This window comes from Ailuropoda melanoleuca, chromosome 17, assembly GCF_002007445.2.
Source record: "Ailuropoda melanoleuca isolate Jingjing chromosome 17, ASM200744v2, whole genome shotgun sequence".
Taxonomy (NCBI): Eukaryota; Metazoa; Chordata; class Mammalia; order Carnivora; family Ursidae; genus Ailuropoda; species Ailuropoda melanoleuca.
The window spans coordinates 11,084,969-11,097,337 of record NC_048234.1 but is presented as its reverse complement, the minus strand read 5'-3'; the positions used below and the strand labels follow the sequence as shown (position 1 = coordinate 11,097,337).

The following is a 12,369-nucleotide window of genomic DNA, read 5'->3' as shown; positions in this document are numbered from 1 at the left end:
TCTCAGCCTCTTTCTCAGGGAAAACTAGAGATGCAGGGAATTCAGGGAAAACTGGAGAGCTAGATCTTTACCCCTTGGGATTATGAAGTCATTTTCATAGTCCACTGTATTGCAAGACCTTCTGGAGCTCCTTGATGTTGTCCATCATGGCAGTCATCCCATGGGAGAGCAGGTGCATGGAAGCATTCAAGACTTGGGAGAAAATGCTACCAGCCAGCATCACGGCCACTGATAGGGTCCCTTCCAACAAGGTTCAGGAGCAGTTTCTCTCTGCTGTCTTTTCCAGTAGGTGCAATCTCCTGGCTAAAGATTATGAAGAACGTGTTTAGGAAGATGCGGGAAGGCAGCCTTAAGCTGTCGGGGGTAGGACCCAGTGATATTTTCCATGCAGCTGGTCACTCTGGTATTGGGGGCGAAATCTCTAGACACAGGCCTTCCAGTTCCTAATTCGCAGGGGAAACTGATGTGTCCCCGAGGGAGTCGACTGTGTTCTGTTTATGGTGTGCAAAGACTGCAGGGAGTACCTTTGGGCCAAGGGAGCTCAAGGGTTTCTGAAAGTTTTGCTAATTTCAATTTAAGGATGATATTGGTCCTTTCTACTTTTCCAGAAGATGGCGGGTGTTGAGGACAGGATTGTGTTTGAGTAAGGGGCAATATTTTACAGAGTTCTCTTATATGGTTCCCATAGGGCGTGTGTCTCAATCACTTGATCTAAAACTTGGGAGTCTCCGGTTGGAAACCTAAAATCAAGCAGCTTTTTAGTGATGGTAAGGGCTGGAGCTTTTCAGCAAAGACATGCTTCAGTCTGTCCTAAAAAGAGACACACTATTACTAACATGGATTTAAATCTCATAGATGATGTCAGCTGCACAAAATCCATCTGAAGGTGTTCAAAGGGCCCTTGAGGCCTGGTTTCTGGCCACGTCAGCCTTCATGGTTTCTCCCGGATTATGTTGGTGATGTGTGACACATGACCTGAAAAAAGCTTAGTTATCTTTTTTTTTTTTTTTTAAAGTTTTTCTTTACTTATTTGTCAGAGAGAGTACAGTCAGGGGAAGCAGCAGGCAGAGGGAGAAGCAGGCTCCCCATTGAGCCAGGAGCCTGATGTGGGGCTCGATCCCAGGACTCCAGGATCATGATCTGAGCCAAAGGCAGACGTCTAATGACTGAGCCACCCAGGCACCCCGTAACGTTGATGTTTTAATGGCCTCTTTGAAACCTCCAGAGATTTATCTTTTGAGGCCTCAGAGAGGACCAGAACCTGGTAAAAGCAGCTTATCTGGCATAAATGATGTGTGAACGTCTCCTTCTGCTACCACATTTTCTTGTCTGACGTGGGCCACAACCTTTAAAATAGCCGCCTGTCTGGGAAATACAAGGGCATTTAAAAGTTCGTTGGGGCACCTCAGTGGCACAGCTGGTTAAGCATCCTAACTCTTGGTCTCGGTTCGTGGTCTCGGGGTTGTGGGATTGAGCCCCACATCGGGCTTTGCGCTCAGCATGGAGTCTGTTTGGGGTTCTGTCTTGCCCTCTCCCTCTGTCCCTCCCCCTCAGGCTTCTCTCTTTCTCCAATAAATAAATACATCTTTAAAAAAATTGTTCCTTGGGGCGCCTGGGTGGCACAGCGGTTAAGCGTCTGCCTTCGGCTCAGGGCGTGATCCCAGCGTTCTGGGATCAAGCCCCCACATCAGGCTGCTCTGCTATGAGCCTGCTTCTTCCTCTCACTCCCCTTGCTTGTGTTCCCTCTCTCACTGGCTGTCTCTATCTCTGTCAAATAAATAAATAAAATCTTTAAAAAAAAAATTGTTCCTTAACTTGCTGTCCGTCTGTGATGGGGGTTTCAGCACAAGAGAGGAACTTGCTATTTCCCAAGCACCCCCAAATCAGGGCTGCTTTTCCAAAAGCATAAATCTGCCGTCTGCACATAGGTCTCCTCTCTGGTCTTTGCTGGTCGAGCTGCCTTAGGAAGCACAGTAGGGGTCTGGCCTCTGGGCTGATTGCAGGTGGAGGACTGGATTCCGGCGGAGAGCTCACACTAGGGGTCACACGCCCTGCCCATAAACCCCCCTTCAGTGCTAAGGTCCGATTCACCAGCAAATACTACTAGGTCAGAGCTGTCAAGAGGGGTCTGGAATAAAGCTGAGTGAGGTACGGGGAGTTCCCTAGCTCAGGGAAGACAATCCCCAGGCTCCCCTTCTGGGGGTTTAGGAGAGTGGCAGGGCTCAGGGGTGATGCGGGGGTGAATGGTAGTGTGAGAGGAGAGGACGCAGCAGCAGGATCTCCTAAGCGGTTAATCCGCTGGCTGAAGAATGCTGCGTGTTCTCAGGATGCTGTCTGGGCTGCAGGAGGAAACGTGAGGTCTGGAGGTGTGAGGGCGAGCCTAGAAACTCGCTCAATGGGGTCAAGAGGAAGACTGTGGCAAGCACTAGGCTTTTGATGGTCTCCCTGAGGTTGAGTTAAAACCCCAAGGGCTTGTCCAGATGGCTCAGGTGCAAATAGACAACATGGTGTAATTTTTTTTTTGTTTGTAGTTAGGGATGCCTGGGCTTGAAGGAGGCTCTCGAGTCTTCAGATTCCAGAAGCCTGTTCATGCAGGGACCTCCTGAGCAGAGGGGCCGTCATTATGGACTCAGTCAATTCATCAAGACGTACTGCAATGTCAGGGAAATTTGGCTCCCGTTGTCTGCAAAATTCAGCGAAACCTAGAAGTCCTACACGGGTCAGACCCTAAATGGACTGTGTGCTGGCACGATTGTGATTTTGCTTTTGAAACTGTGGCCCCTTTGTGCCGAGGCTAAGAACAAGAAAACAGGATTTCTTTCTTTTTAAAGATTTTTATTTATTTGGCAGATAGAGACAGCCAGCGAGAGAGGGAACACAGGCAGGGGGAGTGTGAGAGGAAGAAGCAGGCTTCCCAGTGGAGCAGGGAGCCCGCTACAGGGCTCGGTCCCAGGACCCTGGGATCACGCTCTGAGCCGAAGGCGGACGCTTTAACCGCTGTGCCACCCAGGTGCCCCAGGAAGACGTGTTTCTTAGTCAAGGGTTCAAGGGTTCCAGTTAAAGACAGGGAGGGAGATGGGGAACACCTGTGGCTTACTTGAAATGCCAACCACCTGTGGTATGTGTAGTCTGAGGCCGAAGTTAGGCAAGGGTGGCAGGTGTCCACCAGGCGTTGATGAAAATGACCATCGAGCTTCATTTTTAATCCCCCCGGGTGTTTAACGAGTGCTTTTTCCTTCCTCGAGGACTCTCGCTGATCTGAAACGAGAGCCTTTTGTCTTGGTTTTTCTTTCTTAGTGTCCCTTCTGTTACAGCATCTGCAAATGTCCTTGTAGTAGGTGTTGGCCGGGGTGTGTGTGTGTGTGTGTGTGTGTGGAGGGTGGGCTGTCTCCGCAGGGCTCCACGTTGACTTTGGGTCTTGTCTCAGTTTTGTCCCAAAGACCTTTCCAAATGTTCTGCCAGGTGTTGTCGTTCAGCAAAAGGGCTTTTTCTCATATCAAGTTCTGTTTTCGTATGAGGGCTCCGATTTCAGTTTTAATTTTCTCCCAGACATAAAGAGACAGAAGGGCGACAGTGGTGACATCAGCATCTGCTCTGACTCCCCAATGGCAGATAGCATGGGCGGGCGGAAAACCAAAGAAGAAAGCTGTCTGGATCAAAGCCAAGGTCTCGGGACCCGAAACTGTGACAGGAGAACCTCATCTGGTTTTCGTGGTAACCCACAGCAGAGGTGGTCCACGTGGATGCCCGTTGGGTGAGAACCACGAATCATGGGTCTAGGAGATAGGTGCACATAACAGTCCGTGTCCCGGCCTCTAAGTCTCCCTCTATGACAACACTTGGCACAGTACCGCAAAAAAAGAGTAGCAGAAAACACAGCAAAAGGGGTGAAAAGGAATGGCCTAGTCCACCATGAATGCCAAACAGAAGGGAACCACTGGTACCCAGATACCAAACCAAAGAAGATACGGCCAAGGAACTCACTGTAAAGAGACTGGGGTGTGGACCTGGCCCCAACTTACCATGTCCTCCTGGACTGCACGCACCACGAGCAGAAAGGCACAAGGGCCTCTGTGGGTACCACATCTGATGGGATGCTGGGATCCATGATACTTGGTAGCAGAGGCCAGGTCTTGGGGGGCCCTCCGTGATGAGCTGGGGAAGTAAACAAAGACAAACCTGATGTGAAAAGCAAAAGCCCTTTATTCTGAGCTTGCTCCGTCAGGGGCGTCAGCCACTGGCACTGGAGTTTTGGCAGAAACCCAGAGGCAGGCAGTGGAGCAGGGGAGAGCTTTGCAGTGGGACCAGGGGAGGGCTCAGGTGTGTCTGATGGCTTGGGGAAGCTGGAGGCAAGCTGGGGAGAACCGGGGTGTCCTGCGGGATTGATCAGCAGGACACGTTTGCTTCTCTCTGGTTGGTCCTAAGTTGGAAGAGAGGACAGCAATTAGGGAAGGTGTCAATTAGGAATCAAGTTGTGGCCACTTCTGGTCAGTTGTTGGAGAAGTTATGATTTAGCTCCCTGCATTGGCCCCGGGGTCTGATGTGTCCCAGGCTGGCTTCGTGGGGCATTTATTACAGATACGGAGTTGGTTTTCTGGACGGGTTGCTGTAGGCTGTGTGGACCAGAGTACTGTTTTTACCTATGGTCTGATGATTGCCCGTTTGAATACTCCATTCCTCTCTGTTGACCAAAGAAACCCTTCTCGGTTAGGGCCTCCCTCTGTGTCCTGTGTGGGTTTACTAGGTAGAGTGTGATGGTACCTTGGGATTCACAAGCACCTTCCTGTCTTCCATTCCCGCTCAGCCTCTCCTTCTGTGTGGTCATCTGTCTCTGCGGACGGCCCTGTCTTGGGAGCTCTGGAAGTCTCTGCCCAAAGTGAGTAAGGTCCGGCAGGAAAGCGCCAAGGGAGGGAACCTACACGGTTGCTGACTTCTGCGTTTTGAACATGTTAGTAGAGGAAGATAGACCATTAGCAGTTTGAAAGCACAGTACTCTTAGAAGTTCAAAACCGTTTGTTCTGGCATCTTCATTTCCTTTATAACTGGTGCTTCTCTTAATAGGATCACAAAGGCCAAACTTACCCTCTGAACATCAGTTCTGAGATCCAGAACGCTGGGCGGTGGCTTGCCCTGGGCCTCCCAGAACCTTCTGGAAACCCAAGGAGAGAGCATGTGCGAGGTCTCTGGCTCACTGTGGGCTCCACCCCAGGCCATGAAAGCAGATTCTCAGAAGCGACATGGGACCAGCTAACTCCCCAGGGGTGGCCGGTCTTCCACAGAATTAACCTCTGTTAAATATTTTCACTTCTAGGTCTGCGGTTAGGGATGCTTATCTGCGCCATCATACAATCCCTGTGTTTTCTCAGCGTTATTGGTCGGCTAAACTGGAAAAAAGCCTGTGAAGAGGTAACTGTATGCTCACTGCTGGCTGGGTAAAAATTCCTGTCCTGGAAAACAAACAGAATCAGCTTGTGCGCTCTCGCTCGCTCTCCTCTCTCATTTTGGAAGGGTCTTTTCCCTTTTATCACCAGTGCTACTTTTTTTTTTTTTTAAAGATTTTATTTATTTGACAGAGATAGAGACAGCCAGCAAGAGAGGGAACACAAGCAGGGAGAATGGGAGAGGAAGAAGCAGGCTCATAGCAGAAGAGCCTGATGTGGGGCTCGATCCCACAACACCGGGATCACGCCCTGAGCCGAAGGCAGACGCCTAACCGCTGTGCCACCCAGGCGCCCCATCACCAGTGCTACTTTGCTCTTGCTGTCTTAGCTGCATTTAACTCAGATGTGAGGGGCCAGATGACCCTGGATCTTACCCATTCCCCTTTGTTTTATTCATTGAATAAAAAAGTAGGGGTTCCTTTCTTCTTTGTGTCCCATACAAAGCTACCACCCTTGTGCCTGAAAAGCCAATTTCAGGACAAGATTTGGAACTGGATAGACAGGTGGGATGCCAGCAAATTTATCCTGATATTGTTATTTATGATCCCCAAATATTTCATGAAGATACCTGCGTCCCTCTGTCTCTCCCAACTTGCAAGAGTCAGTGTGGGTCTGAAAATAGATGGTAGATAAAAGACATAAAGGTAAGGGAAAGGAAGGGATTCTGTGATCTTGGGCTCTGCCATCCCCCTAAAGCTGTACTTTTCCGTCTGTCCTTCCCCCACCCGCTGGTCCCATGTCAATCATTCGGAAAGATTGGAGAAGCTCCAATCACATGTCAGTTAAAGAAAATGGCTTGGTTTTTCCTAAACTGGGTACTCAAGTCAAATGTCTTACCAACACTATGGTAAATAAAGCCTTGTGGGGGGTTTACTTTGAGTTTTGTCCTCTAGGCTGAGATCCATGCCAACCTGACAGTAAATATGGCCCGGGATGGGACCTCTGCTGCCTGCCGGGACCCAGGTATGGAATCACTGCATCAGCCCTTGGAACAGGCCTCTCCGGGTGGTCCTGGAGGGGCCATCGGTGGGATACAACTAGACTTGCTGCCATGAGCTCCCACTGAACTCGGGCCATAAAGCTGCAGAAATAAATGGTAAGGTCATGCAAGTTTGAGCTAAACAGACTCGAAGTTTATTTGCTTGAATTCCAGATATTAATACACTCCTACAGATTATGAGAGGCCGCAGGTCACATTCCGCCCTGGGCCTCCTCATGGGAGCATTTCACAGGTGTTTCTAATAAGGCTTGGTGATCTGCTGTGACCTTACCTTGGAGACTGACATGAGTGTGATGCTGTTCGTGGGGTTCCCTCATTCCCCGGGCAAACACCTAGGTGGGCTTTAAGCAGATTATTGTCTTTAAGTGTTGCTTCTGGGGAGTAGCACGCAAGTGTGGGTATCTCGTTTTCCTTCTGGCCAGTTAGAAACCCCTCCCCCGCCCCCCGAGATTCCCAGTTCCTCGGCCAGTGACTCATAGACTCACCCCTTTGAGCTGCTGTGCTGGCTGGATTACATTTGGCTGCCCATTCAGCTGTTCACTAGTTCTCCTTCACCTCGTCCCGTCCCCTGTGTGCTGGTTATCTTCGATTGGGTTCCAGGTCTTGTGTTTGAACACTGTCTGTAGAAGTAATTTGAGGCCGACAATGATACCTGTATTCAGAGGGGATTTTCCTTGCTTCCGTCACACTCTTCGGGTTACCAAAGTGTAGGGGAATTTTAACAATTGAGCTTCCTGCCCCCCCCCCCGCTTCCCTCCTCTCCCCCGACTTGGAGGCAACAGGGATGAGGGCTGGTTGACTTCTGGGTTCATCCTTAATTTCTTTTTTTTTTTTTTTAAAGATTTTATTTATTTATTCGACAGAGATAGAGACAGCCAGCGAGAGAGGGAACACAAGCAAGGGGGGGGTGAGAGAAAGAAGCAGGTCTCCCTCTGAGCAGGGAGCCCGATGTGGGGCTCGATCCCAGGACCCTGGGATCATGACCTGAGCCAAAGGCAGNAGGCAGACGCTTAACCGCTGTGCCCCCCAGGAGCCCCCATCCTTAATTCTTGGATGCAGCCTTTGAGTTCCAGCCTGAAGTACAGACGGGTTTACCTCCGTTGAGACTGAACTCCCCAAAGCACTGCTCAGTCCAGATAGAGAACTCTCAGGTCCAAGGAGGCTCCAAAGGCTGGCTCCCTCCTCTGAGTCTCCGGCTTCCCCTCGATGTTGCCCTGGTGAATTTTTGTGACCTTGGTAGCACTCTGACACCTTCAAGACGATCCTTTTCATTTATTTTGTCCAGCTTTCGTGATTATACTTAGAGGGTGGTTGGTCCAAGTTTTCTATCATTTACTGTTTATAAAAGCAGGGTAATAATACCTCCTAGTATCTCACATTCTTGTTGTGAGAGGCAAGGGACCTTCCTACGTGTGGAGTGCTGAGAACGATGTCTGATGTGGAGAAAGCGTGTTTTTTTTTTTTTTTTTAAGATTATTTATTTGAGAGAGAGCATGAATGGTGGGGGGGGGGTGCAAGGGTGAGGGAGAGGCCGGCTCCCCGCCGAGGAGAAAGCACTTTGTAAGAGTAAGAGCTGGTGTTGCTCTATTTGAAATGCTTTGCTCTCACAACTCCAAGGGCATCGTCACATTCCCAGCAGCCACTATGCTTACTAAGAAGTCCGATGCCCATCTTATTCTTGTTCCATTAGGTTAACTGCCCTTGTTTACCCCTCGGGAAGTGCGGGAAGACAGAACGTACATCTGAGTCACTGTCCTGCTGGGTACTCCGTAGGCCTTATCCTGCTGGGTACTCCGTAGGCCTTCTGACTCGAAGATTCATCTCTCTCTTCAGTTCTGAGAACGGCCTTGAATTATGTCTTCGGTTATTTTTCTCCTCCATTGGCTTGGTTCTCCTTCTGGACTGCTCATTGGATGAGTGTTGGCTCCTTGAAAACTTCCCCTATGAACCTTAACTTCGAGGGCCCCCATATTTCCCTGGTTCTTGTGGTGGCACCGAGCTCCCTAGAAGCCCCAAGCCAACAACAGTAGGATCCAGTCAGAGTTTGTGAGTGAGCGAACGGAGAGGCGCTCAGAGATACAATTGCTTTTTTCTATCCAAGGTGGCATCTGCTTCCTGAAGAAACTTTGTCCCGGCTGCTAACACATATGTGGGCATCTTTTCTACAAATGAAAAAATAGCCTTTTACACTGCTAACAAAGTTCGTTTTTCCCTTCAGTGTACCCTGAGAACCGTGGAAGAATTTTAATGCGACGTGTTGGGAGAAATGAGGAGATTTGGTTACACCAGCGTGTGCATCAGGAAGATTCCGAGGCCCAAGCCCAAGCAAGGGACACAACTACGTTAACTGTAAAGCAGTTGCTGCGACGGCGTGGATTTCTGCTCCTGGGGTTCATTTCCGTCTTGATCTTAGGGATTTTAGTGAGAGCCTATGTCTGAGTTGAGTGAGAAGCAAAAGAGAGAGAGAGTCCGTCCGCTCAAGTAATACTTCAGAGCGTACAAATAATTCATAGGCCAAACGGTGGGCACTTGTTTTCAGTTAAGTAAGTTTCAGCTGTGCCCATGGGTTTCAAGAGTTCAAGGTTTTGAGAGTTCAAAGTTATGTTTTCTAATGAAGAAAAGGAAGTGAGGTACAAACTATGTTCTTGCCCAAGACAATGTCTGAAAGATGAGAGTGGTAATAATTCAGTTCACCCACCTTGTCTCAACCAAGGACCACTGCGTATTGACGGCATTCATGCTTAGCTTTGACAGTTGGTTCTGTTGCTTACTGTTTCTTTAGATGAAACCTGTTTACTGAGTGCTTAAGGTTTCCTACTGAGTTATTTAAAATACATTTTGCAGTGTATCTTTTCTTGTGCCTTCGATGATGATTCAGCGGGCGAAAGGCATTCGTGAATTTTCATTTGGGGTCCAGATAGCTCAGGTGCTATGGGCAATAGAATCGCTTGAGAAACCAAAAGGGGAGAAGACGTAGATTAAGCAGAAAGTCAGGTGGCATTGATGAGGAAGCTTCCCGTTGGGGCTGACATGGATTGGCAGAGACAAGGAGAGAGGAAGCTGTGGGCCTCACTGAGAGCCAGCACTTCATTTTTCTAGAGGGGAAGGCATCCTGCAGAGAGGAATAAAGGGTTTGAAGAGCTAATCCAAGCAAAGGAAGAAGTCAGACCCTTTCCTATGTTTGATAGAAGGGGGGATTGTAAAGTTGGAAGTAGGAAGAAATGAAAAGAGGGGTCTAGGAGAGAGGAGGCTGGGGTCCTGGATGGGGTCCCCCTTCATCTTCTGTTTGTGTCTTTGTCTTTAAGAAGGCACCCCAGTGGGGCACCACCACGGTGGCCCAGTTGGTTAAGCGGCTACCTTCTGCTCAGGTAATGATCCCAGGGTCCTGGGATCCAGCCCCACATCAGGTTCCCTGCTGGCCAGGGAGCCTGCTTCTCTTTCTTCCTCTGCCAGCCACTACCCCCTGCGTGTGTTCTTTGTGAAATCAATAAAATCTTTAAAAAAAAAAAAAGGAACCCCAGGTTTCGGTCTCAAACATGGTGTATCCAGGAGGTTTTGTGTGGTTGTGTCTCAAAAGGATGAGGTTTGGATGAATGCTCCCTCCCCTCCCCCAACGCCCCTTGGAGAACAGTTGGGGAAGTCTTTAGAGCTGTGACAGTCCAAAGAACCATTGCTAATTCCTCTCAGGGCAGTCAGAGCACAAGACTTCAATAGTGGCCTTGGATTAAGTAGTAACCAACTGAGTACTTGGACTCGGCCTTCCCGGGGGTAGGGCCACACCCGTTCACGCAGCAAGCCTCAATATTAAGTACACTGGGTGCTTGCACGGATACAAAGAGCTGGGCATGGCCTTTACCCTCAAAGAGCAGATAATGGACCAGATCAGAAAAATTAGCTACCATGCACCCAGGGCCCCTTTCATAAGGCATTTCCACTCTCAATGCTCTTTTTCTCCTTGGAGGATCCTTTGGCAGGGACCAAGATAAAGGCCCTCCTTGAAGGTTGGGCCCCAGCAACATCCCCTCTCCCCGCCCTTTGGTAGGAAGTTCATACACACCCTCCTCATTGGGTCCCGGACAGCTACTCTCTAGCCTTCTAGACATTTCGCAGAGTTCCTGCCCTTCCTCAGGTAGGAGCCCCGGGGGATGGGGGCTGGGGGGATAGGGAGGCTTATCTCCCGGGTCCCAAACCGCATCCCCGGGGGAGTACTTTAACACACCCTTAACCCGAGGCAGACGGGTTGGTCACCTGAAATGGCACCAAAGTGCAGGGGAGGTGCGGAGGGTGGAATTAGGAACTCGCCCTCTCCAACCCCCGCCTGGGCACTTTTCACTCCTAACGACCTACAGTCGTCTTGGTCGTCGCAGAGCGCCCCCCGCCCCGGCGGCGCCCCGCCCCCAACCCCCGGGGGTCTGCGGACCGCGACGGTTGGCGGGGGACGTCCCGGGCGGCCCCCCCGGGCGCCCCGCAGCGTCCCCCGGGCGGCCGGGCTCGGCGTCAGCTGGTGCTCTCCTTCCTTTCCCCTCGGCAGTTCCTGGCGCAGCTGATGATCTTTCTCATTAGCGTGGTCAGTTCCATCTTCTGCGGGCATCTGGGCAAAGTGGAGCTGGATGCCGTTACGCTCGCCGTGTCGGTAGGTGTTGCGTTTTTTTCAATCTCTCCTTTGGGGGTCGACCCCGTCCGTGGTAAAGCCTCGGGATTTGCATTGTATCCTGGCTGAGGTCTTGCCTTGCAGGGTCGGACCTTGACCCAGCGGTGCCTTTCTGGGCCTTATCTTTAGATGTGAAAGAAGAATGGGTCGGCTCCTTACCGGGGGTGTTTCTGTCTTTGTCACCATCCCGCGGGGGCCGAGCTCGAATGACCGGAGCGGCCACGGATCGCAAGGAATTGGTAGCAATGATAGAAATTGTGCTGTATGGCGACTAACATAATATAATAAAAAAATATTATTTAAAAAATGGTAAAAAAATTGTGCTGGTGAATCGAACAGAACTGCATTTTTTTTTTCCCATTATGAAATCAAACCAGAGAACTTGCAGGTCGTGTCACTTGTTTGCCATGACTTCGAATTACACAATTCATTGTGGGCGCAGGCTTTCACGCTCGTAAGAAAGGGTCTCCCCTTGGGCCGTGGATTGAAATCGCACCGCCTTTGAGGTCTTTGTCCCTGGGTTTTTGTTAGTGATGTAGTGGAAAGGTTTCATCCAGGCTTTCAGAAAAGAGGGAAAACACTTCCAAGGTGATGATGGCAAGGTGGTCTTTTTCAGTCTTAGAAGATGTCCCCTACGTCCTCCCTGGAGGTGGGTATATGCCTTAAGATCGTCGGGGGACCACGGAGGTTTATGGTTTCAACTTTATGGTTGGGATGACCTAAGTATGTGGAATGAGACATTTTATTTACAGGGCTGTTATTGAATGTAATTCAGGTGAAGGGATATTTCTGCTTCCTTTCAAAGTTTAGATGGGGCTTCTAGAAAGAGTCAAGAAAGCAGAGAAGCTTTACATGCAGGCTGTTGACTGTGTCTCCTGGAGAGGATGAACTTGACCTCTCCTCCGCATAGGACACTGTGCCCCCCCATACTCCTGGTCATTCTATTGGCTGTGAACAGATATTAATAGTGGGTTATTATTGAAAACTTGAAAGGACACTTTCTCTCTGTTTCTCCACAGGGCCCACTATTGGGGGGGTCTACCTTTTCTTACCACAGTTTCCAAACCTTTCTTTCCCAGTGTCCTTTCTTAAAATTTTCTTTCTTTCTTTTTTTCTTTTGTTTTAAGATTTTATTTATTTATTTGACAGAGAGACACAGTGAGAGAGGGAACACAAGCAGGGGGAGTGTGAGAGGGAGAAGCAGGCTTCCCGCCGAGCAGGGAGCCCGATGCAGGGCTTGATCCCAGGAACCTGGGATCATGACCTGAGTCGAAGGG

General features: G+C 49.8%; 2 protein-coding genes and 1 long non-coding RNA gene across 4 annotated transcripts in view; 2 read left to right on the top strand and 1 right to left on the bottom strand.

Annotated features, from left to right (window-relative positions):
- Window positions 1-8,889, top strand: part of LOC105238389 (multidrug and toxin extrusion protein 1) — a 34,662-nt gene extending 25,773 nt beyond the window's left edge. Inside the window, 3 exon segments of the mRNA XM_011227022.3 lie at window positions 5,312-5,406; window positions 6,335-6,404; window positions 8,660-8,889. Coding sequence (XP_011225324.3) covers window positions 5,312-5,406; window positions 6,335-6,404; window positions 8,660-8,889 — 395 coding nt within the window.
- On the bottom strand, window positions 4,098-10,838 carry LOC109489887. 2 transcript variants are annotated; one of them, XR_004621781.1, is made up of 4 exons: window positions 10,690-10,838; window positions 6,927-7,061; window positions 4,762-4,933; window positions 4,098-4,155 (listed from the first exon to the last, which is right to left on the bottom strand). It is a non-coding gene; the product is annotated as an uncharacterized LOC109489887 (long non-coding RNA). The 2 variants fall into 2 exon arrangements; XR_004621780.1 differs by lacking the exon at window positions 10,690-10,838 and adding an exon at window positions 10,499-10,534.
- A 92-nt stretch (window positions 10,839-10,930) lies between these two features.
- LOC109489886 (multidrug and toxin extrusion protein 2) overlaps window positions 10,931-12,369 on the top strand; it is a gene marked incomplete at its 5' end in the record, with an annotated part of 59,233 nt that continues 57,794 nt past the window's right edge. Inside the window, one exon of the mRNA XM_034647284.1 lies at window positions 10,931-11,074. Coding sequence (XP_034503175.1) covers window positions 10,931-11,074 — 144 coding nt within the window. The remainder of the gene's footprint in view (window positions 11,075-12,369) is intronic.